Source organism: Mustela nigripes, chromosome 3, assembly GCF_022355385.1.
Source record: "Mustela nigripes isolate SB6536 chromosome 3, MUSNIG.SB6536, whole genome shotgun sequence".
Classification (NCBI taxonomy): Eukaryota; Metazoa; Chordata; class Mammalia; order Carnivora; family Mustelidae; genus Mustela; species Mustela nigripes.
In genome coordinates, this window is record NC_081559.1 from 20,371,494 (window position 1) to 20,397,810 (window position 26,317).

Here is a 26,317-nt window from a genome sequence, read left to right on the forward strand (position 1 = left end):
TGTGGCGGAGAGAGAAATGTACTTGTGGGGCCCCGAAAAAGCGGCCCCCCTTGATCCCAGGGGCGTCCCCCAGGGTGGCAGGGGAGAAGTCCGAGTTCGTCAACTCCTTCTCAAGCTGCCTACAGAATACAGAGCAACAACGCGCGCTGTCGTACAGTCCTATACTACCGAAGCATAGGCAAAACAGAGGCCTACAAACGAGAACACGAGACTGGATACAAACGAGAACATGAGACAGGAGACAAGAATGCTGGCCAGCTTACCTCCCGGTGGGAGTCAGTTGGATCCGTGGGCAGGAGTCCGATGATCTCGGTGGGACCTCCAAATGAAAGACCCGCGGATCCCCTTACCCAAGAATCCAACACTGCCACTGGATGCAATCAGCAAGAGGTTCTTTATTGTTACGCAGGCGCCTGTGGGTGGTCAGCAGCTCCTGCTAGCTGAGCACCGTAGTTTTTGTTTTTATGTTTTGTTTCATTTGTTTAAAACTCCTCAGGTTAGTGGTTGAATTTTTAGGAAGTCATGATATCTTTTTTACACTGCTTTCTTTCTCTTTGATAGAGTTTTTATTACTTACCACTTAATTTCAGAGTTTAAGGAGAACTTTTTGCTTCCAGATAGCCAAGACATTCAAACAAATTGTGTTTTCATTTGAAGACATATCTTTGTCAGTTTATAATAGAAAGTCTAATTTCATGCATGCCCAGTTCTAGAAACTTCTCTAAATATTTGAAAGAAGTAATACAGGAATGAAGAAGGAAATTAGCTGGAACTTTGTTCTTACTAATGCACAGAGTAACCAAGCTCTCAAACCCCAAGTTCAGTTTTCATTTTAGCTTTTGACTCTCCTTTCTAAGCACATGTCTCTTCCTGTCTTGCACACAGTATATAATTGGAAAATAAAAGAGTCAGAAAGAGGTGGTATATTTTGTCTCTTTCTGGAAAATTCCTTTCAGTAAATCAGACAGTAGTGCACGATGATTCAGAAGAACAGATAGCAAGTATTGGTTCTATGTTGATGTTGGATACTTTACCAAAGGAATAGTTAGTGTTTCTTCCTAGTACATAAAATATCATAGAGTGAGGGAACAAAGTCTATTAAAAAAAAACCATTAAATGTGTATCTAATGGCAGATGTAAACTGCTGTACTAGAATTCATGTCAACTTCTGACTCATTAGCATGGCAGTGAGATTCTCATAAAACAGCATAATCAGAAACACTCTGAGGAACTGTGAGTTCTTGTTTTTGTTTTTAACTATAACAAAATCCTCTATTAAAAACATCTGCATATTCCCTTATAGGAGACCTATGAAACAAATGACCTTCAAGTAAGTGGAAATAGTTTCCCCCCAAAATTTGTATGAGAACACAAAGGTATTGTTCAGGTTCCTACAAGTCTTTAAATGACCTTGGAGATGAAGATGACATCAATGCCATCCACCTCTGCGTTTCCACATAGGGAAACATGGTGGCAATACCACCATGGCGCATAGAGGAGGCTTTTGCTGTATGTTTAAGTATCAGTTTCTTGGTTTCATGTGTCCTAGTAGTTTATACATTCCCCATTATAGTTGCTTATTACCTCTGTAATGTATGAGCCTAGTTTGCAGTCTGACATACTTGGTGCTATTTTTTTTTCTTCCCATGGCAGGCGATTGGTGTCCGGCTGAATGAGCTGTGCCATGGGGAAAGTGAGAGCCCCGCCAACCTGCTGGGTCTCATTTATGATGAGGAGACCAAGAGGAGACTGAGAAAGGAGGATGAGGAGGAAGACTTTTTAGATGACAGTAAGGCGACTCCCTTTACTACAAGAACCCCTGCTTGTAAGAATCTCTGCTTTAGGAGCACTTAATATTCCTCTTTCCTCTTTCACATTCTTACCACCTTCCCATGTCTCCCCACTACACCTTTTCCCCTATTCCCTGTGCATGGATGTAATGCATGTGCATAAAGCCCCATAAAGAGAGGATGAGGACCAGAATGAGAAGACAATACACAGAGACAAGGAGTTGCAGGCGATACGGAGCTCCATTGCCTTATAGTCTGTGACTCATACTATAATATAAAAATTAGTTTTAGACCTCTCTGAGAAAATATAACAGTAAATTACTGACCCAGCAGAGGATTAATCAGGTTTTACACTTTTTTATTACTCTTGGAAATTAAAAAAAAAAATTATACCAAGTAGACTTGAACGTGAACTGCTTCTCAGATGATTAAAATAGTGGATTGCTTAGAATAATTACAGTATTTAACATGAATTTAAAATAGTAAATAATTCGGGTGATTAGACAGTATCTGCTGTACTGATTTGTTAAAATTAGAAGCTTGTCCCACCATAGAAGAGTAGAGACAAAGAGATTCTTGTGCATTCCTCTTCAACACCATTTTGTTCATACATGTGTTCTACACCATACAATCTTGTTGTGTATGTGTACCGCTGCCTTTTATGAACCATTCAGTTACTCCATGGTATTGGAATTAGTAATATTATCTGAGGAAAAGAGTGAGGCCTCTTTCTCTTGTCTTTCTGTAGTGATTTGAAATTCAAACTCCCTGATTATGTTAAAAACTGTTCTTAGTTAAGGGATGCCAAGCCTACTTCATCTTTCCAGCCAAGAAATGTAAAAGGATGCCTAGGGTGTAGCAGTGTGCATAATTAAATAATAATAAAAGAAAACTTTTTGCCTTCTTTTCCACTTTTATACCAAGGATTTCTTTTTTTTTTTTGGAGTTTTTTTTTTCTTCATCTTTTTGCCCTTTCTCAGCCTTTATCATATCAGAGCCAATTTTCTTGACTTAGCTGTTGACAAAACACCACATTCTGACATCAGTCTTCCAGCTACAAGTGAATGTTCACCCCCAAAGACTCCATCAAGTTCATAAGTCTAGAGTATCCTGGAATGCCTCTGAATTGTAGAATGGAGAATGGAATTGAGTCTGGTCCTTAGGACCACTTGAGGACTATCCAGCAAATGCAGAACCGAATAAAGGCCTACTGAAGCCATCCCCAAACTGCCCTGGATGTCCTAGGGGTCTTTCAGAATGGAGAGCAGCTGAAGCAGTGTTAGATGGATACATTCTCATGGGCCAAAATGAACTTTAATTTCCATGAAACTACATAAGTATCCTTTACCAACATATTATACCTGGTACTTAAGCTATTTGATGAGAGCATGTAGGACTCATCCTTGTTCATGTTAACAATATTTCAGATGATAGTGATGAAAATGTCTGGACTAAGACCAAGTCCATTGTTTATAGGAATGACCAGAAGAGTGGATGATAACCTCGGGACAAATCCAGAAGCTTATGCTGAATATTTATTGTTAGATTGTTGTTTAAAAACTATTGGACATCCAGATAATTTCTAGAGTTATGCAGTCTCCATTGAATATAAGATTGGAATATCTGGCTTAGTTCCACTTTCCTGTCATTTCATAGCTCATCTTGCACTTAAAAAAATAATTATGGCTCAAGTAAGTATCAGTCTAGAAATTCTAGAGGAGCTAGTCTCTTTGGTCCTTAGTAAGAGGAAGTCCCTATCCATGATTTATCCCTGGAGAAAAAAAATAATGGTTTTCATGAGGAAATGATAATCAAGTATCTTCAGAAAGAACATAATTTCCACCCATTCTCAGTATAAGCCATGAGATAGATATAGATGATATAGATATAGATAGATATAGATATAGATATAGATATAGATATCCTCTTCAATTAAGAAAACCTAATACACAGGAAATATTTTAGAAATATGTTTTGGAATGTTGATATGTAATGATATTGTGATTGCTTGATGTCTTGATTCAAAATAGATAAGTATATTCTTTCTCTTAAGAGAGGCAGAACTCAATATTGCTTTGGTCTTCTTTTCTGAATGCTGATAAGCAATCAGTGTTATTTCTGCAGGCTTAGTGACGACCTGTATCTGAGAACTAATCCTAAGAATTTTAAAAGTCTCTGGTTCACCTTGGCCATTATCTGCCTTTAGAGCAAAATCTGAGTCTATGATGGAGGCAATATTCTACTCACTCAAAGGCTGGTATTCTTCAGAGCAAAGCAGAGTATTTGCATACTTCTAGTGTAGTGTGCATCCTTTAATATGATAGGCTAACTTGTATAAAGTATATGATAGAGGTGATCAAGTATGCCTTATCTATGCTGCAGAAACACATCTGGGCATCACTGTCCTCGACAAAAATATCTCTCATAAAATGAACTGGTGAGATTTTTGTAGTGCCAAAGCTAGTTCACTACCCTGTACATAGTCTACATCTGATTAAATTAGCAATGTGAAAATCTTGCAAGACTGCTTTCCATTTCTGTTTCTGTTAAGAGGCTTTCTAGCTTGGTGGGCTGTGTTTTGTTCCTCTAGGAGCCTTAGGAAAATAATTTCTTTCTTACTGATTGATATTTCAATACCAGGGAACTCACTAAATTGAATTACAAAATGGAGGAAGAGGGAGGTATAGGTAATGCACAGATTGCAGTAAATGGAAGAGGTCAATTGAACGTGAATAGGTAACATTCTCATATACAATTTCATTTTGGACATGTGTAGCTTTGTCCATCAAACTGTGCCTCTCTGTATTTTTTTTATTGGTGTGTTTATTTATGAAGGAACTCTTTCATTCCATAGGTACTGTGAACCCCTCTAAATGTGGCTGTCCCTTTGCCTTGAAGATGGCAGCGTGCCAGCTTCTCCTGGAGATCACTACCTTCCTGCGAGAAACCTTTTCTTGCCTGCCCAGACCACGAACTGAGCCACTTGTGGTAAGTAAAGTATGGGTATTAACAATCTGGCTACTCAGAGAGGCCAGATAAGTGGCTAGGGTTTGAGTATCCACAGTTCCCTCAAATGCCAAATGGCCACATGTATCATATAACTTAAAAAATTCAACCAAGGGATCTTCATATATAAAAATCTCTTTTTTTCCTCTTACAAAAACCAACAAACAAAAACAACCCTCCCAAAGAAAAATAATAACTCTGAATTTGACCTTAAAATTACTGAAGATAGCACCACTGAGTAAAATATTAGACTGATCACTGTCAGTCATGCTAGGAATGTCTAAGACCATTTGCACCAAGAAGAGATCTTAGAGCTAGCCATCTGGGAGACACAGAGTCCATGGAAATGAAGGGTGTGCTCCAAATTGGAATTGTGAGTAGGATTCTAAAGGTGAAAACCATAAGATTACATAACTTGTTTGAAAAGGATTATGATTGGTGCTGGCACAGTTTAAACTAACTAATACAGGATTGGCTATTTAGCTAACAGGTGTTACATGATCTCTATTTTAATCCAAAGTAGAAGGATGTGTTCCAGAAGGCAGTGGAGTTGCAGTCGATAAGTGGCAATTTACAAAAGTAAGAGCTTCATGGTGTTCTGTGATGTGAGACAGGAGACGTGCCTAGGCCCTACTTCCTCAATATCCTTTGGTCTCTATTTTGAGTGACTCTCTTAGCAATGCTTACTTCCTTGTGAATCTTCTCTCATATGCCTTTAGGTTCCTTTACTCTGCAAACTATGCGGAGTTTTACGGCCAGCATTTTTTAGAAATTACTGACAGGATTTTTTTGTCATAAAAATTTAACAGCTCATAAATCCATATAGAAATGTGCTTCCAGTAAATTTTCTCATTTAAGTTATGGGCAGAAAGACTTAAGTATTTAACATGTAAACATCTCTGAACATATATTTTTATTCCTGCCATACTTCGTACAGGTACAAATAGGCAGAAGACTACGTACACACACGCACGCATGTACACACCCATACTTCTGCACCCATCAAGGCCTGATTTGTTTAGCAGAGTACACCAACACTCTGTAGAGGCCAGGCATCTTCACAGAGTGTGTGGGATGGGCACACCTCAGAGTTGCTTTTCCTTGGCCCTTAGTTCTCTAAGAGGCACCAACTTTCCAGTGGTTCTTGCATTACAGACAACATCCAGCCAGAGCTGAGAAACCAGACAAATTCTTTTTTATTTTCCCCTTACACAAGACTTAGACTACTCTACCAGAAAAAGTGTTACACAATCTATGCACTTCTATTTTCACCAATGTTATAGTGCACTAGCTCTCCTGCTTTTTTAACCACACTAGGCATGAACAAAGCCATACCCCAATCCCTGGGGAGAAACAAAAGAATCGGTGCTATTATCCCCGAGCACTGCCTCTACCTCTGGTTTTCCAATATTTGGAAGACTTGTTCCCTCATACTCTAAAACATAAAATGGGTATTTTCAAGTTGGAAACACTTGTGGGTAAAATGTATGTTTTCAGGAGAAACATACAGGAATTTGGACTGTGAAACTACATTATTTGCTGTGAGAAAGGGAAGTTTCTCCTATTGTTCTTATTCCATTTTCCTATTAACCTGGGCTTTTAATTTTCTGAATGTTTCCTTTACTATTATATTGAAACTACTCTATAAAATCAGTGCAAGGCCAACACATGTGTTTAAAATCAAGTGGAATGAAATATCTGATCTATAATAATATCTCTATTAGTGCTATTTTGTACATTCTAATTATACTGAAACCTTCATAAAAGCACTTATCTCCTTTTCATATTTCAAATTTTTATTTGATCACCATTCTGATCCATTGGGATTTAAAAAAAAAAGTCTTAAAGTTTGATTCAGTTATTTTTGTTCTCTGTTTCAATTCTATAAAGCTAGAGTTTAATGTCCCTTATTATTACAGTAAATTTCATTTAAAAATCTATCAAAACTTTTAAAAAGTACTATAGAACCAATAGCAGACTAGTGGAAAATGGCAAGAAATTAGGCTAAAACAGAGCCTTCAGTCATTCAGTCAAGGCGAGGGAAGTGTTCACGGCTGCATCAACTTTAACAAGGCCTTAGAGATCCTTCATTCATTACATTGGGATTTTTATTATCCAGGGTAGGTACACATTATATTGTGATGTGACCTTTATAAAGTAAATAGGAAGCTTTTTCTCATGTTTAATCTAACTTTAGTTGATGGAGAAAAAAAAAACAACCCATACACACACACCTCGAGTTATATTCAAACCTACTATAAACAGTGAGTTTAATGAAACTGTTTTACCAACACAAAACCTGTAAATTCAGCAGTTGTTCTTTAAGAAATTGTACTAAACAGTGAGTCTAACAATTTAAGCATAAATACCATCAAAATGAACTATTATAAAGTTTTAACAAAATGCTTCCTGCAAGGGTAGTTACAAATCTTGAAAAAAATTTTTTTTAGTTCAACTGAACTAATAATAGTAATAACAGTAAAAATAATAAATATCCTAATGTTCAAAATAATAAAAGTATAAGGTAACAAAATAATCACAGTAGAAGCTATAGATATTCTAGAATGTGTGGTTTGAGGATGGAAGAAAATCAGGGATGTAAACTTTCTATCAAAAGAAAAAGTCTTTCTGGCAGAAATGGCCGTAACACCCTTTCGAAAACGGTGAAATTTCTGTTTGAAAAATGTCCTAGTTACAACCAAAATGTAGAAAAGAAAGCAAAAGAACCAAAAGTACAATAATTTAAACAAAAGTTAATTAGTTTAACCATAGTTGTTTCTTGGATAGGGTCAGGAAATCTCTGGAGGCCACTCACTGGATTGGTTGGGGGATAGAGGTAAAAGAAAAGGCAAAATGATATTGAAAGATTTTAAAAGTTGATAAAAAAATAATTTTACCAACACAAAATTTTTTTCCCAGACCCCTAGATGTCACTTAAATAATGTGCTTTTTTTTTTTTTTAAGAACTTCTGGTAATATATTTATTCAATGTTTTCATAAACCATACTAATAAATAATATATTTTTTAAAGGAAAAAGCATTTTACAGGATTTATAATCTAAAATAACATAATAATCAAATCTTTTTTAAAATATTAACTTCCAAACTTGAGAACAATAAAGAAATAACAGAGATAATTTTGTTCATAAAATTGCTGGTCTATTCAAATGTTTACCAATTGAATTAGTAAAATCAATAACCAGTGGCTAAACAACTTGAATTAAAACAAATAATTCCGATCCAATGGATAGATGAGTCTACAATAATAAACCTTGAGGAAGTCTGTCATCTACATTCATTCATTAGAGAAAGCAACATATTGGATCCTTGGGTGAAAGACTGTGCTGTGACTATACCAAATATGCTGATGGACTTAAACAAATCAGCTTATAAAAAAATATATTGCTGCATTCCAAATATTCCTAAAGTTAAAAAATTAGAAGCACACGATTTACATATACCAAGACTAACTGATGCATATTTATTGGGAGGAAGACTATGAACAAAAGGTGGTGGGATGCCGGGTGGCTCAGTGGGTTGGACGACTGCCTTCGGCTCAGGTCATGATCCCGGAGTCCCGGGATCAAGTCCCACATTTGGCTCCCAGCTCCACGGGAAGTTTGCTTCTCCCTCTGACCTTCTCCTCACTCATGTTCTCTCTCACTGTCTCTCTCTCAAATAAATAAATAAGATCCTTAAAAAAAAAAAAAGTGGTATCATAGTTAAGAGAAGAGGGGGTAATACAGAGATAAATATATTGAAACAGGAGAACCAACTCCTAAAAAATTACCTCCTGGTGTGAAATATAAGAGTGGCCCTGAGAAGGAGGCAGAAGGGCCATGGTTGACCAAAGAAGCTGCTGGAAAAAACTGAAGAATCTTTCTATAAGAAGGCACATTTGAATATAGCTTTGAAAGAGAGATGGGATTTTGGCTAATGGATAAAAGAAGACATTAGAAGAGATAGTGACTTTTGAGAATCATAGTTGTTACATTATTTTTTATCCCAAGTAAGAAATTTATATAATTAAGTTTGGTTAACAAAATACAAAGTATTTTAGGTTTTCTACTTTTTTCTAAAAGGAATTAATTTCAGGGGAACAATTGTATTCCTAGAATATTTTTTGACAATGGTAAATGCATTCCATGTAGTTCTTTTGTTTTCAAGATGTGATCTAATTTTCTGGTACCAAAGTATAATGCCTCTTCTTAATTAAAAGGAAAAGAAGAAACACTGTGTAAAGTCTATAAAGTTTCATTTGTTAGGGGCACCTGGGTGGCACCATTGGTTAAATGTTGGATTCCTGGTTTGGGTTTAAGTCATGATCTTAGGGTTGTGAGATTGAGCCCTACATCAGGGTCTGCACTTAGCACAGAGTCTGCTTGGGATTCTTTCTCCCTCTCCATCTAACCCTCCTGCTTGTGTTCTTTCTCTCTCTCTCTCTGTCCAATAAATAAATCTTTTTTTTAAAGTTTCATTTATTAATAACAATTAAAAACATAAAATTTCTATCTTGGTACAAAATGAACTTTTAAAAAATGTTTTTGTTTTCCATATCTATATGAATCTGAGGACTTTGATCATATTTAGGAAAAATGCTCTATAGAAATAATATCAGCATTTTATATATTTTTCCTTTATCAGGCCCTCTAAAATTTTTTTTACAGATTTACAGATATGATCTTCTGATTGAATAAATCTGCATTCACAGAATTAGGTCAGTTTTCAATTTGGGGCCTCATTGACCAAACTCCAACCAAACATGTCCCTTCTCCAAGGCTTACATTAGGGTATGGGTTCACATTGTTCATAAGCAGATAGCCATGAGACTCCTCTTGTACTTCTATAAGGGAGGAAGCACTTCCTCCAATGCCTGGTCATATTTTGAGCCTCTGGACTTCACATATGAAACTTGTTTTTTTTTTTAATTGTGCTATGTTAGTCACCATACGCATATGAAACTTCTTAAGTCTGAGCTGCCCATTTCTACTTGTTTGCTGAGCTACCTTTAAATACTCACAAGACTCCAATATCACTTCTTTACTCATTTTCTATTTATGCAGAAGTTTAGCTGCTTAAAACAGCAAAAACATGCTACCTTACAGTTCTAGAAATCAGAAGTCTGACAAGAGTTTCAGTGAGCTAGAGTCAAGGTATCAAGAAAGCTGTACTCCTTTCTGGGACACTAGAGAAGGCTCTGTTTCCTTGCCTTTTTTTCCATCTTCTTGGGCAACCCACATTCCTTGGCTCATGGTCCCTTTTTCCATCTTCAAAGCCAGTAATTTGATATCTCTCTCATTCTTCTTCCATAGTTATATCTTCCTTTGATCACAGTTTGGAAAAGCTTTCTGCTTTAAGAATCCGTATGATTAGGCTGGGCCCACTTGACTAATCCAGCAGAATTCCCATCTCAAGATCCTTAAGCTAAATCCACTTGCACACAGTCCCTATTGCAATGTGAAAGTAACATATTTACCCATTCCTAGGGTGAGGGCATGGACCTCTTGGGGGCTGGAGGGACATTATTCTGCCTCCAAGTCTGATTTTTAAGCTTCTGTTCTGTCTCTCAGTAAGACTCAGTGTATGATCATTTAATAAACAGATAAATGCCAAAAATGCAGTTTAAACTGTGAACGAAGTGTTAAAAGGTGAGGAAGCTAATTCTAAACATTATTTTTATTTAATTTAATTTATTTATTTGACAGAGAGAGAGATCCCAAGTAGGCAGAGAGGCAGGCAGAGAGGGAGGGAGAAGCAGGCTCCCCGCTGAGCAGAGAGTCCAATTCGGGGCTCAATCCCAGGACCCTAAGAACATGACCTGAGCCAAAGGCAGAGGTTTAACCCACCGAGCCACCCAGGCACCCTGAGGAAGCTAATTCTAGATTTTAAACAAGGTGCATGCTTTTCAAAGATAAAACATGAGGAAAAGGGAAAATCAATGAGTTAGGGAAGATTTTTTTTTTTTTTTTTAAATTCAAGAAGCATCTTTCATGGCCACAATGTGAAATTGGCATTATAGAAAGAGGAGTTCAGCTCTGTGCAAATTCAGCTGGGTGCAATTCAAAATGGAAGGAGGTTTTCCACAAGACCTATGCAGTGTTAAGGAGATGCCCACGTTCATGTACACCTTCCTCACTAACATTGCAGGACTTGGAGAGCTGTAGACTTCGTTTGGATCCTGAGTTGGACCGGCACAGATATGAGAGGAAGATCAGCTTTGCTGGGGTCCTGGATGAAAATGAAGACTCCAAAGATTCCCTCCACAGTAGTAGCCACACCCTCAAATCAGATGCAGGGGCCGAGGAGAAGAAAGGTATGGAAAAGCAAGAATTCTTTTCATGTTTCAGTGTCTCTGATAGGATATTTGGCTTGGGATCCACATTATAGATTTATATACCTAAAGAAGTCCAAAACTGTTGGCTACATACAGTACTGTTTCCGCTTAATGAGGTAGGAAACCTTGTTAGTTATGAGCTGGACAAGACAGTCTGAAAAGTTTCTGGATCTAATTCCAGCTCACCAACTCTCCATATCCCACTGACGCCATTGGTTACTTGTCAGATGAACCATTATTTCACATGCCAATAAGAAAGAAAAAATTCTTCCCACTCAGCCCATATGCAATACCTTTTAATCATTTAGTCTGTGTTTCATTCTTACTGTAAGAGGACTTTCAGACTTAATTAGATGCAGATTTTAATTACCCATACATATCATTTTTGTGCAGCCAAAAGAAGGGAACATATAAATAGAATAAACTGGTGAAAGTTTTTCTAAATGATCTTCAATTCCAGGTTCGAATTTATTAATCACTTTTCAACTCAGCATTGTCAGTGTCCATGTTTTCCTCTAGAATAACGCCCTTTGTGCTGTTAGACTGTCTGTACTACGTCATTTCTTAAATGAATCTGTAAAATAAAGATGGAAATACTTGTATGAAGCTAGCCTACCCTCATACTCACTCACTGCTTTGAGAACATTGCCAAACACATCTGACTTACCACCTCGTACACTCCCTCACCCAATTTCCACTTGGCTCCTTGGAGCTAAGACACTGGCATCATTCTATACATTTTGTTGCTGATGCTTTAGATGTTCACATGGACAGAAACAATAACAAATGTGTCACAACTGCTCTCTGGCACTAGTAACCCTAAGATGGCATCAATTTTAAGACAAATCTCAATTTCCAATGTGTTATAAATGTGAAAAAACTACATCTTACAATGGTAAGCTATAACAACCAGTTGTATGACCTTGTCCAAGTTACTTACCTTCTAAGCCACAGTTTTCTCCTCTTTTAAATTAGGTTAATGACATCTACAGTATTGTGATATTGGAAGCTTTCATTGAGATAATGTAAGCCAAGTATAAACATAGTACCTGGTACACAGTACCTCCTAAAAATTGGTATAAAATAAAGAATTGTCGGCTCTGTCTCTATTTGTTTATATCATGAGCCTGTAGACTAGAACCCATGTGGAAAATTCGAAATATAAGTTAAAGATTACCAAGTTTTAAGTTGCTTTCAAGGACTCCTTAAAGTGTAAACTTCTCTATCTGATATGACTAGTTCTTAAATCCCACTGCCCTTCAATGTTTTTCTAATAAATTTTGATTATAAGAACTTAAGTACACTTGTTAATAGTCAAAGACAATTTAATGCATTTATGTATTTTCTGGTATCCTATAGAAAAGGACTCAATTAATGTTGGATAACTGAAAGAATGAATGATTCCAGGAAGGAATAGCCCTAGATAGAGAAAATATAAAATCTTTAAGATCTTCTAAGGAATGGATGTACACTGGAAAAATTTTTTAATATTTTAAGGTCAGATTGTTGTCATAATATTTTTAAAATGCAAATAATCATTCTATTGTATTGAATTCATAGTGAAACAAGAGCTTATTAGCCAAGTCTTAACAATTTCTGAGCATAAAGAATTGTCAAGTCAATATTTTTACAACTATTACTTTTTCAGATAACGTTAACTGTATATGAAAAAATCACATTTTTAAACATATCCCAAGGGGATTTTTTTGCCAATTCAAAGTTATTATGCTAATTATTGCTTAAAGTAGCTGAAATTAAAATTCCTAATACAGAGATGGTTAAACTTGAAGCAGAGTAAATCCTACACCGTTTAAAAAAATAAAACATCAAATCAATTTTTAGGAACACTTTAATTTCATGACTATTACTTATGTAAATTTCCTTTGATGTTCAAAAACACAAATGCTTAGTATATTTTCTCCTCATAGAACAGCTATGTTAATATATGAAAGTTGGTTAATAAATTAACAGAAAGGTGAAACTATAAATAAAATGAGAACATATTCATAAAATGTCCTTTATTGGTTGGTCAAAATCTTCTTGAAGATTCCTCAATATTCCTTAATCCTTTGATAAGTTGATACCAGCTGTTAAAGCCAGGGTGACTCTCCTAAATGAGATTATTAAAATTTCATTTAAAATTTTATACCATCTGTTTTTATAAAAGCTAAAAATGTTATTCTTGAAATAAACAACCTGAGGACAATTCAGATTCTGCCAGGGAAAACAAATGTGAAATAATCCTTAAACTAAAAATGTCTGCCTAAAATCCCCAAGCAAGGTCTGCCACATCATTTTACCCACATTCCAAAAACAAACTAAGACAGGTATTCCAAAATACAGACACCAAGATGTGTCGATTATTCAATGATCATCTGTCAAGCACCTGCTATATGCCAGGTCAGGTTCCCAAAGTCCATCGATGAACAGGAAGAAACATTTCCCACATATATTTTAGCTTTTATTAGCTAATAGTTCATGATAGTGAGTAACATTAAAGACTGGGCTTTCAAATAAAGACAAATGATAAGAAGCAGAACAAACGAATGTCAGAGAGTTGATAGTGACCTGGAATGGGAGGGATGTAGTCAGAGAAGGACCCCAAAAGTGGCAGTGAGCAGAGACCTAGATGAAGTGAAGGGACCAGGCATGCCGAGTGCCGAGGGAGGAGTCTTCCAAGCAGACACAACAGTGAGAACTGGACTCTGATGCAGGAATGAGCATGGAGCATTCCAAGAAGGGCAAAGAGGCCAACACACTGGCAGCAGAATGATGTGGAAGACCAGCAGGAAATGGGGTCAGATAGGTAGGCAAAGAGCAAATAGATAGGATCTGTAGCTACGGTTAGAAATTTAATTCTGTGTATGTCTGAGTGTTGTTGATGGGTTTTGACTAGAAAGGTGAGGTAATACGCGTATTTATGATTTATGTATTGAAAAGGTGAGTCAAGCTGTGGGAGTAGGAGTAAGCAAGTGCTCTGAGGCAGTTACACGAGTCTAGGGAATAAGTAATGGGGCTTTCAAAATCTTAGAAAATTTCGAAGCGTCGAGCTAGCAGGACTTGCTAATGGAGACAATGTGAGGTGAGAGAAAAGGGAAAAAGATGTTTTATCCAATTTAGATGTATTCGTTTCATGTTCATGTTGTCATGGAGGTAAAAGCTGACACTTAATGCTGGTTTTCAGGTTTTTAGGTGCAAAATCAAATCTGATTTCTAACTGCTGTGTCTTTTGTAAATAATCAATGTCATAATTCTGAACACTGATTTTAGCCCGGCAAGATATGTCCAATTATCTTTGGTAATAGAATAGGTTCTCAAAATCAAATTTCATTCAAGTCACATTAATTTGGGGTTACTTTCCCAAATTTTTATGGTTAAAGGTATCATGAAATCAGGCAAAGAGTAAAAGAGAGTATCTGTTCTTTTCTTTTAAATTTTTTAAAATTTTTTATAAACATATAATGTATTTTTATCCCCAGGTGTATAGGTCTGTGAATCGCCAGGTTTACACACTTCATAGCACTCACCAAGAGAGTATCTGTTTAAAAAAAAAGGAAAAAAGAAAAAAGAAGAAATCTCTCAAACTTTTTTTCTATTTCCCAATCTATCTAGACATGAGATTGCATTAGTAGTCCTTAAAAAAATGATAATATCCTATTTCAGATGTATATCAGGTAGGTCATTAAAGCCTCATCTAAGCCTAAAAATAATATTGAAAAATGCAGCAGCTGAATTTTGTGCTATAAGTAAAATGGAGCATGATAGTCTATAGTCTTTGTGGAATTTATCTGGCCGGGCTGCAAGAATTTCTATCCAGATGTAAAATTCTGTCCAGATGTGTTCAGGGAGCTCCCCAAGGCCTTCACCAGCTCCGTGGTGATGATTTTAAGCTTTCCCAATCACAAGAGTAAATCCGAGATTAAGCATTGCACATTACTCAACAGGAATCCTTCTGGGCTCCTTTATATGGCATTGAAAGTATACATTTAATTATCATCTTGTAGCACTGCACCACCTCTCTCAAATACTCTCCTATGAGTGAGAAACCCAGACTAAAATGCAATCTTCCTGATTGGAACTTTTAAAAATATTAATATCCACGCCTTAAATAATTCACAAGAAGTCTTGTTCTGGTAAGAAGAGTATCTTATAAAAAAATAATGGCCCCTTCTTTTTAATGACTAAGCTCTGAAAATTTTTTATATCCTGGCCTACCAAATCAATGAGTGACAATACCAAGTCTCCAAAGGAAGAGGATGTAGGAGTGTAAATGACTATGGGAAATAAAGATGCTTTTGGAAAAAAAGAAAAAAAAAAGTAGGTTTCAAGTTTAAACATGTTTCTTTTACCCTTTTATTTTCCTCACTGATGACTGTTTTTTCCAGAACACTAAAGATGAATAATGCATGTTCTTCATGGTACATATAGACTGTAAGGTTGGCTCAGGGTGTTGCAACATTTGGACTCACATCCCACCCAGCCTTTTGCCTGACAGAAGGATGCTCTGACATCACTAGGTGCACTGAAAATGGAACTGTTTCACACTCATGTTCACCCAAAGCACACCAGTGAAAACAGATCCTTTAGTGCCATTGCTGAGGAGCTGAGCGGAACCCACTGCTGACTGTTGGAGAGAGAAGCGCCTCTTGTTTTTATTTCCTTAATGAGGTATTCCAAAATGAAGGGGTTTACAGGAAGGGGTTTGCATAATTCCCATAATTCTGCAAGTCCCATTTCAAAAGAAAGACAAAAACAAATGGTTTGTGGTTCTGTTGAATCAAGGAATGATGTCATATGAATGTACTAACAGTCCGAGATCATGCTGCTACAAGGGCACACTCATGCTTGTGAACCCTGGGCCGGAAAGAGAGCAGGTTGTTCCCAGCACTGATGAGCTATGTGTCCAAGAAAGAAGCTGTACCAGCCCTTCCTGGTGGACCCAGCATACTGCCTGCCTAACAAAGCTGCCCGGTGGGGGGCTGGGGAGAGGCTCCTTGTCCAGACATGCTGCTCATCCCGGCCAGCAGAGAGGAGGCTGTTCAGGGACAAGTTGGGGAGAGCTTGGATCTAACACTGGCTGGGGAAACCTAAGGGGGAAAAAGCCCTATTTTATTCTTTCGATACAGTTCCCAGCAGGAAGATCAGGATAGGAGGTTCCCGCCTGCTCCAGATTAAAGGAACCCGCAGTTTCCAGGTGAAGAAGGGGGGTTCCTTGTCCAGCATTCGCCAGGTCGGCAGCTTAAAGAGCAGCAAGTTACCACGGCAGGACTCAGAGTCCGAGGCTGAGGAGCTGCAGCTGTCCCAGAGCAGGGACACTGTCACTGACCTAGGTAACACAGAGGAGTGGGGTGCACAGGGACGTGGGGGGTAGGAAGACAGGGCCCGAGTCTCGAAAGGGCTGAAGCCCATTTTCTTACACATCAGGAGCTGAAGAGCAGAGACACAGGCTAGACCACACATTCAGTCTGCAAACCATACCATCCTTTAGAGCAGGGCTTAAAGGATGCTAGATGTTAGAGCTTAAACCTTAACACACACTCACGCACAGGTCATCTGCAATTTTGTCAAGATGCACATTCTAATTGGGCAAGGTCTGGGGTGGGAGCCTCTGAGAAGTTTTCTGGTGAAGCTAAAGCTGCTGTTTCAAGGGCCACAGTTTGAGGAGTGAGGAGAGAGAGTTTACATTAGGGAAAGAAAACACTGAAACAGCAAGACAGTTTTTTGAAATCCAGATGTTTGTGCATCCATTCTTGTGATGAGGGCCTGGAGAGCAAAATGTAGAAATTCCTGTGAGGGCAGCTAGCTAAAGGTCCTCTGTGTTCTAAAATCTCTTTCACAGTAAAATGAACAAAAGTCTCAGAGAGGAAAGATGGATGGTGAGACCTGACAGTGACCTTCGGGAAGTCAGTTAATGTCTCAAGGGTTTGTTTTCTCCAACTATTCAGTGGGAATAATTCTATTTCTTCCTCGACTACCCTGAAAAGATGCTCTAAAGATGAATTAAGGGTTGATGATAAAGTATGTTAAGTACCTGAGGATGAACTCTGTATACTATCAAAGCATTGGAGGTGAAGGCTATCCCTGTAGGATCCAAAGAGACTCTTGAATCTCTAAGTGTTAGCCTGATGAGTCTGATGGTCATCTTACTAGCAAGAAAAAGAGTATGAAAGTATGCCAACAGGACTCACCAGCTGCCTAGAATTTAGCTACCAGGGAGAAGTTAAAGTACATTTTCTTTGCCCTTCTGTGCCGTGTGAGGAGCAAAATAGAAAAGTCTCCCTTCTTGGCAAATTGTTTCAGAAGTCAGTCAGTAAATGCAGATAAATTATCAATCAAGTCTACTGAAATAGAAGCTAAGTATATCTAATTAAAGAGAGTCTAAAATGGGAAGTATTTCTACACCTATCCACCCTCACCTTTGAAAATATCTAATTTATGCATTGGGTAAGGTTTAGGTTATTTTGGGAGAGAATAGAAAAAAAAGTGACTTCTTATGTTGCAGGTCTGAAGTTGTAAGAATGTCAACAGTTAGTTTTGGGGGAAAATATTTCAATTAATTATTTGAATTGGTTAGTTCAGCTTGACCAGATGAATCAAAATAGGCAGCCCAGAGGCATGGTTTTGTTACAGACATGACCAGGAAAGCTTTTAGATTTGAGGGCAAAACTTTCTTGTATGGTATAGATAATGTAGTGAATTCCTGAGAAAGATGTCTCCAGACTTTTCCACAGAGAAGAGTTTAGACAAAAGGATTGTCAAGGATTGTCTACAATTGACCACAGTTGCTTATAAATTCCCTTAGTTGTTTTTTTTTCTTTTTCTGAGAAAGCATCCTTTTTTTTTTTTTTTTTTTTAAATCTAGCTCTGATGGCGAACTTAGGGGGTTGTTGAGAACATGACACTAGCCTTAGTCACAACAGCAGAAGAAACAGCAGTATGGTTATGGCCACTGCAAGTTGCTTGGTGTCCCTACTTAACTACACCTGCAAGGTCTGGGCAGTCTGAAGTGGATTTGGGCACACGTAATCGATAACTTGCTCATCTCAGCAATTCAAGGACTTGACTCTGTTTCTTCTTGGCTCCCATGTCTCAAAATGGAAGCCACCATAACAGAGATCATAAATGTCTTTGCAATTGCCTGTTCATCTGGTGGTGAAGGGAACAGCTCCTATTAACATTCCTCCACTAAAGTCAGTGCTATGCCCTGTTAACACACTGGGCCATGGTAGTCTGCCCTAGGATTCAAAAGCATGGGCAACTCTACCATACCAACATATGCTCCAGGGAGACCAAACAATATAAACTTTCTTGGCATTTTTCTTTTGAAGAAGGGAGTCCTTGGAGTGCAAGTGAGCCCAGCATCGAGCCAGAGGGAATGAGTACTGCTGGCACAGAAGAAAATTACCACAGGAGCATGTCATGGCTTCATGTAAGTAGGAATTTCAGAAAGACCTGAGATCAATTTCTTTTGGCACTGAGAAAATCACTGGAGTGAGGACAAAAGAGTATACAAAAACCATCGATCCAATTTAGCCCCTAAGAAAAACTGTAGGCAGGGCGCCTGGGTGGCTCAGTGGCTGGGCCTCTGCCTTTGGCTCAGGTCATGATATTGGGGTCCTGGGATCAAATCCCACATCGCGCTCTCTACTCAGTGGGAGCCTGCCTCCCCCTCCCTCTCTGCCTGCCTCTCTGCCTACTTGTGATATCTCTCTCTCTATCTATCTCTCTCTCTCTCTCTCTGTCAAATAAATAAATAAATAATCTTTAAAAAGAAAGAAAGAAAGATAAAGAAAGAGAGAAAGAAAAGCCAAGCCATAGGCCTCTACTTCAGCTGAACCTCTGAATTCTCACAGGATTGGTATTCTGTTGGATTATATTCAGTTTAAGATTAACTAGATGGCTTTGATGATATTGAGGTATGTGCCCTCTATCCCTACACTTTGAAGAGTTTTGATCAGGAAGGGATGCTGTACTTTGTCAAATGCTTTTTCAGCATCTATTGAGAGTATCATATGGTTCTTGTTCTTTCTTTTATTGATGTGTTGTATCACATTGACTGATTTGCGGATGTTGAACCAACCTTGCAGCCCTGGAATAAATCACACTTGGTCGTGGTGAATAATCTTTTTAATGTACTTTTGAATCCTATTGGCTAGTATTTTGTTGAGTATTTTCACATCTGTGTTCATCAAGGATATTGGTCTATAGCTCTCTTTTTTGATGGGATCCTTGTCTGGTTTTGGGATCAAGGTGATGCTGGCCTCATAAAATGAGTTTGGAAGTTTTCCTTCCATTTCTATTTTTTGGAACAGTTTCAGGAGAATAGGAATTAGTTCTTCTTTAAATGTTTGGTAGAATTCCCCCGGGAAGCCGTCTGGCCCTGGGCTTTTGTTTGTTTGGAGATTTTTAATGACTGTTTCAATCTCCTTACTGGTTATGGGTCTGTTCAGGCTTTCTATTTCTTCCTGGAATTTATAAATTCCTAGAAGAATGTGTATTCTGTTGCTTTGGGATGAAATGTTCTGAATATATCTGTGATGTCCATCTGGTCCAGTGTGTCACTTAAGGCCTTTATTTCCTTGCTGATCTTTTGCTTGGATGATCTGTCCATTTCAGTGAGGGGAGTGTTAAAGTCCCCTACTATTATTGTATTATTGTTTATGTGTTTCTTTGATTTTGTTATTAATTGGTTTATATAGTTGGCTGCCCCCACATTGGGGGCATAGATATTTAAAATTGTTAGATCTTCTTGTTGGACAGACCCTTTGAGTATGATATAGTGTCCTTCCTCATCTCTTATTATAGTCTTTGGCTTAAAATATAATTGATCTGATATAAGGATTGCCACTCTGCTTTCTTCTGATGTCCATTAGCATGGTAAATTCTTTTCCACCCCCTCACTTTAAATCTGGAGGTGTCTTCGGGCTTAAAATGAGTTTCTTGTAGGCAACATATAGATGGGTTTTGTTTTTATTTTATCCATTCTGATACCCTGTGTCTTTTGACAGGGGCATTTAGCCCATTAACATTCAGGGTAACTATTGAGAGATATGAATTTAGTGCCATTGTATTGCCTGTAAGGTGACTGTTACTGTATATGGTCTCTGTTCCTTTCTGATCTACCACTTGTAGGCTCTCTCTTTGCTTAGAGGACCCCTTTCAATATTTCCTGTAGAGCTGGTTTGGTGTTTGCAAATTCTTTCAGTTTTTGTTTGTCCTGGAAGCTTTTAATCTCTCCTTCTATTTTCAATGATAGCCTAGCCGGATATAGTATTCTTGGCTGCATGTTTTTCTCGTTTAGTGCTCTGAAAATATCATGCCAGCTCTTTCTGGCCTGCCAGGTCTCTGTGGATAAGTCAGCTGCCAATCTAATATTTTTACCATTGTATGTTACAGACTTCTTTTCCCGGGCTGCTTTCAGGATTTTCTCTTTGTCACTGAGACTTGTATATTTTACTATTAGGTGACAGGGTGTGGGCCTATTCTTATTGATTTTGAGGGGCATTCTCTGAACCTCCTGAATTTTGATGCTCGTTCCCTTTGCCATATTGGGGAAATTCTCCCCAATAATTCTCTCCAGTATACCTTCTGCTCCCCTCTCACTTTCTTCTTCTTCTGGAATCCCAATTATTCTAATGTTGTTTCGTCTTATGGTGTCACTTATCTCTCGAATTCTCCCCTCGTGGTCCAGTAGCTGTTTGTCCCTCTTTTGCTCAGCTTCTTTATTCTCTGTCATTTGGTCTTCTATATCACTAATTCTTTCTTCTGCCTCATTTATCCTAGCAGTGAGAGCCTCCATTTTTGATTGCACCTCATTAATAGCTTTTTTGATTTCAACTTGGTTAGAGCATTAGATTTTAGTTCTTTTATTTCTCCAGAAAGGGCTTTTATATCTCCCAAGAGGGTTTCTCTAATATCTTCCATGCCTTTTTCGAGCCCGGCTAGAACCTTGAGAATTGTCATTCTGAACTCTAGTTCTGACATATTACCAATGTCTGTATTGATTAGGTCCCTAGCCTTTGGTACTGCCTCTTGTTCTTTTTTTTGTGGTGAATTTTTACGTCTTGTCATTTTGTCCAGATAAGAGTATATGAAGGAGCAGGTAAAATACTAAAAGGGTGGCAACAACCCCAGGAAAATATGCTTTAACCAAATCAGAAGAGATCCCAAATCGTGAGGGGGGAGAAAGGGGATAAAAAGAGGTTCAAAAAGGAAGAAAGAAAAAAAAAAAAAAAAAAGGAAAAGGAAAGAATTAAAAAAAAGAAAACGAATAAAGAAAAATATAAAAAGAAAATATATATATATTAGATAAACTAGTTAAAAAACGTTAAAAAAGAAAAGGGTAAAAGTTAAAAAAAAATTTTACCAGAAGGTGAGAAAAAAAAAATTGAAAAAGAAAAAAATTAAATTAACTGCAAGACTAAAAAAAATCACAGGCAGAAAGCCATGAGTTCCATGCTTTGCTTTCTCCTCCTCTGGAATTCTGCTGTTCTCCTTGGTATTGAAGCCGCACTCCTTGGTAGGTGAACTTGGTCTTGGCTGGATTTCTTGTTGATCTTCTGGGGGAGGGGCCTGTTGTAGTGAGTCTCAAGTGTCTTTGCCCCAGGCGGAATTGCACCGCCCTTACCAGGGGCTGGGGTGAGTAATCCGCTCGGGTTTGCTTTCAGGAGCTTTTGTTCCCTGAGCGCTTTCTGTAGAGTTCTGGAGGACGGGAATACCAATGGTGGCCTCCCGGTCTCCAGCCCGGAGGAGCCGAGAGCCGGGGCCCCACTCCTCAGTGCACACTCAGAGAACAGCGCCCAGTTACTCCCGTCTGCCTGACCTCCAGCCGCGCTGGAGGTTCAAGGTAACACTGAGCTGTGAGCTTACCGTCAGCTCTGTCTCTGTAGCCGGTTTTCCCGTTCCAATACCCACAAGCCCTGTGACACTCAGACACCCCCGATCCTTCTGTGACCCTGCGGGACCTGAGGCCATGCTGACCCCGCGTGGGCTTCGCCCTGGTTTAGCCTCTGGAGCAATGTCCCTCAGCAGAACAGACTTTTAAAAGTCCTGATTTTGTGCTCCGCTCTGCCGCTTGCTGGGAGCCAGCCCCTCCCCCCAGGGTCTATCTTCCCGTCGCTTTGGATTCACTTCTCTGCCAGTCCTACCTTTCAGAAAGTGGTTGTTTTTCTGTTTCCAGAATTGCTGTTCTTCTTCTCTTCGTTCTGCCGATGGATTTGCAGGTGTTTGCAATTTTTAGATAAGCTATCTAGCTGATCTCCTGCTAGCTGAAGTAGTCTCAGCCGCTACTTCTCCGCCATCTTGACTCCTCCCCACAGTTTAAGCTTAACTAAAACCAAAGTCTCTTTGTTATGGATGGCTTGTAGGTCAATGTAAATCAGGGAAAACCCTGAGGGATCAGGTCAGATTGGTGACCAAGACAGCCTAGGTACCACAGAAGAAGCATCACCATCAATTTTCTACAGGTTACCACAAATGCTAAGAGCAAGGTCATGGCATCAGCCTTGTGTCTGTATAGATCTGATTGTAAACCAGAACATGGAGATCTTAAGACAACAAAGGCTACACCTCAAAGGGTTCTTCAGAGGTCATAGTCAGGAGGGGATTTCAGGGAAACTTTGGGCATGGATTAGAGTTGAAGGTTTGGGCTGGGCATGAGGAAAGAATGAGAAAGTTAAGGAAGCATAACATCAGATTCACACCTAGCAGAGTACAGCCTGCACTGTTACCCATCTTAGGTATGTTCTTTACCATCTCCTCTCATTTTCACCTGACTTCCTGGTAGGGTCAGGTAAGGGCTGGCTGGTAGATGACCCTCCTCAGAGTTTACAGTGCTGTGTCTTCACAACTGGCTGACCCCCAGAACCTAATTTTGAGAGTCTCTGAGGCTGTTTTTAAAGTAAACTCTTTAGTGAAGTTCAACCTACATCTTGAAAAGCATAGAAAACCTATGTATACAGCTCAAAAATTTCTCACAAAGTGATGGTCTGTGTAACCACCAGCAGTTCAAGAACACTATCATACCTTAGAAGCCCTACACATGCCCTCTAATAGTCACTACCTTCTTCTAACAGTAACCACCATCCTAACTTCTAACATCATAGATTAGTTTTGTCTGTTTTTGAAATGCATATAATTGATATCTTATGTTATAAACTGTGTTGTGTTGTGATTTTTTTGGTTCATATAAGGGTAAATTCTCCAACTTTGTTCTTCCTCAAGGTGGCTTGGTCTATTCTTGGCCATATTCACTTCCATTTAAAGTCACCTGGTAATTTTCTTTCTTTCTTTCTTTCTTTCTTTCTTTCTTTCTTTTCTTTTCTTTTCTTTTCTTTTTTTTTTTTTTTAGAGAGAGAGAACACAAGTGAGCAGGAGGTGGGGAGCAGAGGAAGAGAGAGAAAGAGAATCTTAAGCAGGCTCCATACTTAGCAAGGAGCCAAGTGTAGGGCTCGATCTCATGACCCTGAGATAATGATCTGAGTCAACATCCAGTTAAATGCTTAACTGACTGAGTCACCCAGATGCCCTCACCTACCAATTTCTATTAAAAAGCTTTTAAATCAGCCTTATATTGAATATAAGCATCATTTAATATTGAGGAATTGAGATCTTTATTATACTGAATCTTCTAATGTATAAAGTGGTCTGTCCCTCTATTAATTTATGTCCCACCTTTTAGATTTCCTTCAATAATGCTTTTTAGTTTTCCTTGAAGTATTTGTGTAAGCCAATGTTGTTTCTTTAAGTAGAAATCTTGATCTAAATGTTTCTTTGTAGGATGATTTTTATTATAAATTCAACGTATGTAATATGATTCAGACCATTCAGATTTTCTATTTCTTCTGGGAGCAGTTCGAGCAATCTATTTTTTTCCTCTAGGAATTTGTTAATTTAATCCAAATATTTATATTTTTTAGCAAAAAGGTGTTTATAATGTTCTCTTAAAATCCTTTTAAATTCTGTAAGATCTACAATGATGTACCTTTATTATTCCCAGTATTCATGAGTTATAGCTTTTCTTTCTTTTTTTAAATCAGTTTTGCCAGAAGTACCTCAGTTTTATTAACCAGAAAATCAGCTTTTGGTTTGTCATTCAGGGAATATTTGATTTCTGTTTTGTTAATTTCTCCTATTACCTTTATTAATTCCTTCTACTTTCTTTGAGTTTAACATATATTCTTTCCCTAATTTCTTGATTTAGATACTACATCAAGATTTATATTATATATAAAACTATAGATGTTCCTTAGGAAATTTAGTTGTATCATGCATTTGATACATCCTATGTTCACTACCATTCAGTTACAATATTCTTTAATTTTCATTTTGATCATACATATTTAAAAATCCATAACTGCTAACTCCAATATATGAATCTATTATATTCTCTTAGTTTGTTCCTTAATATGCCTAGTGTTTTCATTGACTACCAGGTATGGTGGGTGAAAAATTGTAGAAGCACAATGATGGATACATGCCATTATACATTTGTCAAGACTCATAGAATGTACAGCACCAAGAGCTAACTCTAATGTAAACTAAGCCCTTTGGATGATAGTGACATGTCTATGTAGATTCATGGATTATAATAAACGTACCACTCTGATGGAAGATGTTGATAATGAAGGCTGCTGTGCATGTGTGGAGACAAGGGGTGTTTGGGAGCTCTCTGTACAGTCTGCTCAATTTTGCTATAAACCTAAAACTGCTCTAAAACAAAGACTATTAATTAACAAAACAAAACATGGGATTATAGAGGTTCCCAATGATGCTATCTCCCTCCAGAGAGGATTCACCCTATTCTTTGGCAGACAGTAAAGATCACCACAGTCCTATAAGGACAAAGTTGACTTGACTAGGGATTATAGAGGTTCCCAATGATGCTATCTCCCTCCAGAGAGGATTCACCCTATACTTTGGCAGACAGTAAAGATCACCGCAGTCCTATAAGGACGAAGTTGACTTGACTAGATGTATTGCTATCCACCCCCCAACAGCCACCTCCCACCCTCCCAACACACACCTCCCAGTTGAAGCATTCCAAGGTTCCCAGTGAGAGTTTGGGTGTGCCCCCAGTCTTGATGGGTCAGAAACTCCAATTTTACTTCCTCATCACAGTGAAACTGCCAAAATCTCCATTCTGCTTGTCAGCTGGTTTCTGCTTGGCTGCTTAGTTACTCAATCAACAAATGCCTAGAAGGCAAGTGCCAAGTCTCATTTCTCCAAACTTCCCTTCTCTACTGTCCACTCAGTTCTTCCCGTTGGCAATTCTGAACTCCAACTTTGATCTTCCAGTTCTCATGAAATCGCCTAAAGCTTTGCCTGCCCCCTTGACTGCTTATGCCTGAAAGAGAAATGTGGCATGTACCCACACTGTGCTTACATCAGTCAACCCCCTTTCCACATCTTATCTTTCAGGTCCTGATCGCCTGGGTTAAATGCAATTATACATTCAAATAAATATATTCAAATACATATATTAATATAGTTGTGTGTATGTTAAATAAAACACATTTGTTAACTCATAGTTTCTATGGCTCAGGAATCCTGGAACAGTTTAGCTAGGCCCTCTGCTTCAGGATCTCTCACAAGACACCAAAGTACTAGCCAGGACTGGGGTCTTATCTGAAAGCTTGACTGGGAAAGAATTTGCTTTCAAGCTTGTGTATTGTTGGTAGAATCTCAGTTACTCAAGAACCATTAGACTGAGGGCCTCAATTTCTAGCTGGTTATTGGCCTGAGGCCATCCTTATTTCTTTGCTCTGTGAACCTTTCCAACATGGCAAACCCAATAAAAGAGAGTCTGGTAACAAGAAAGAAGTCAGCGTCTTATGCAATCTAATCACAGAAGTAACATCTCCTCACCTTTGCTGCATTCTGTTGGTTAGAAGTAAGTCACTAGGGCAGCCCATACTCAACAAGAGGTGGTTTCACAAAGGCATTAATACCAGAAGGTGGGATCATTGGGGAGCATCTTAGAAATCTATCTAAAAGACATCCCTGTGCATAATTTTTAAAATTACAGATTTCTAGGTTACCTCCACCCCAGATACTGTACCAAATCAGAATCTTTGTAAACTAAAATCTGATCATATGGTCATTTGTGTGTTTATTTGGTTTTGGTTATTGTTGCTAAGTCTTCTCAGTATTTCTCTTTATCAGCCAGATGTGAGAAAAACAAGGGAAA

The 26,317-nt window shown here is 38.2% G+C and overlaps 1 protein-coding gene across 12 annotated transcripts in view; it reads left to right on the forward strand.

The window, feature by feature from the left end:
* The window catches only part of UNC80 (unc-80 homolog, NALCN channel complex subunit), a 230,625-nt gene that overhangs the window by 108,868 nt on the left and 95,440 nt on the right, over positions 1-26,317 (forward strand). For 8 of the 12 annotated variants that reach the window (XM_059393393.1, XM_059393382.1, XM_059393389.1 and 5 more), the window contains exons 24-27: positions 1,654-1,825; positions 4,645-4,778; positions 10,944-11,109; positions 18,459-18,559. In XM_059393393.1, the coding sequence (XP_059249376.1) occupies positions 1,654-1,825; positions 4,645-4,778; positions 10,944-11,109; positions 18,459-18,559 (573 nt within the window). Of the gene's footprint in view, positions 1-1,653; positions 1,826-4,644; positions 4,779-10,943; positions 11,110-16,256; positions 16,461-18,458; positions 18,560-26,317 lie in introns of all 12 variants that reach the window. The other 4 variants (XM_059393387.1, XM_059393390.1, XM_059393391.1 and 1 more) reach the window with 2 other exon arrangements.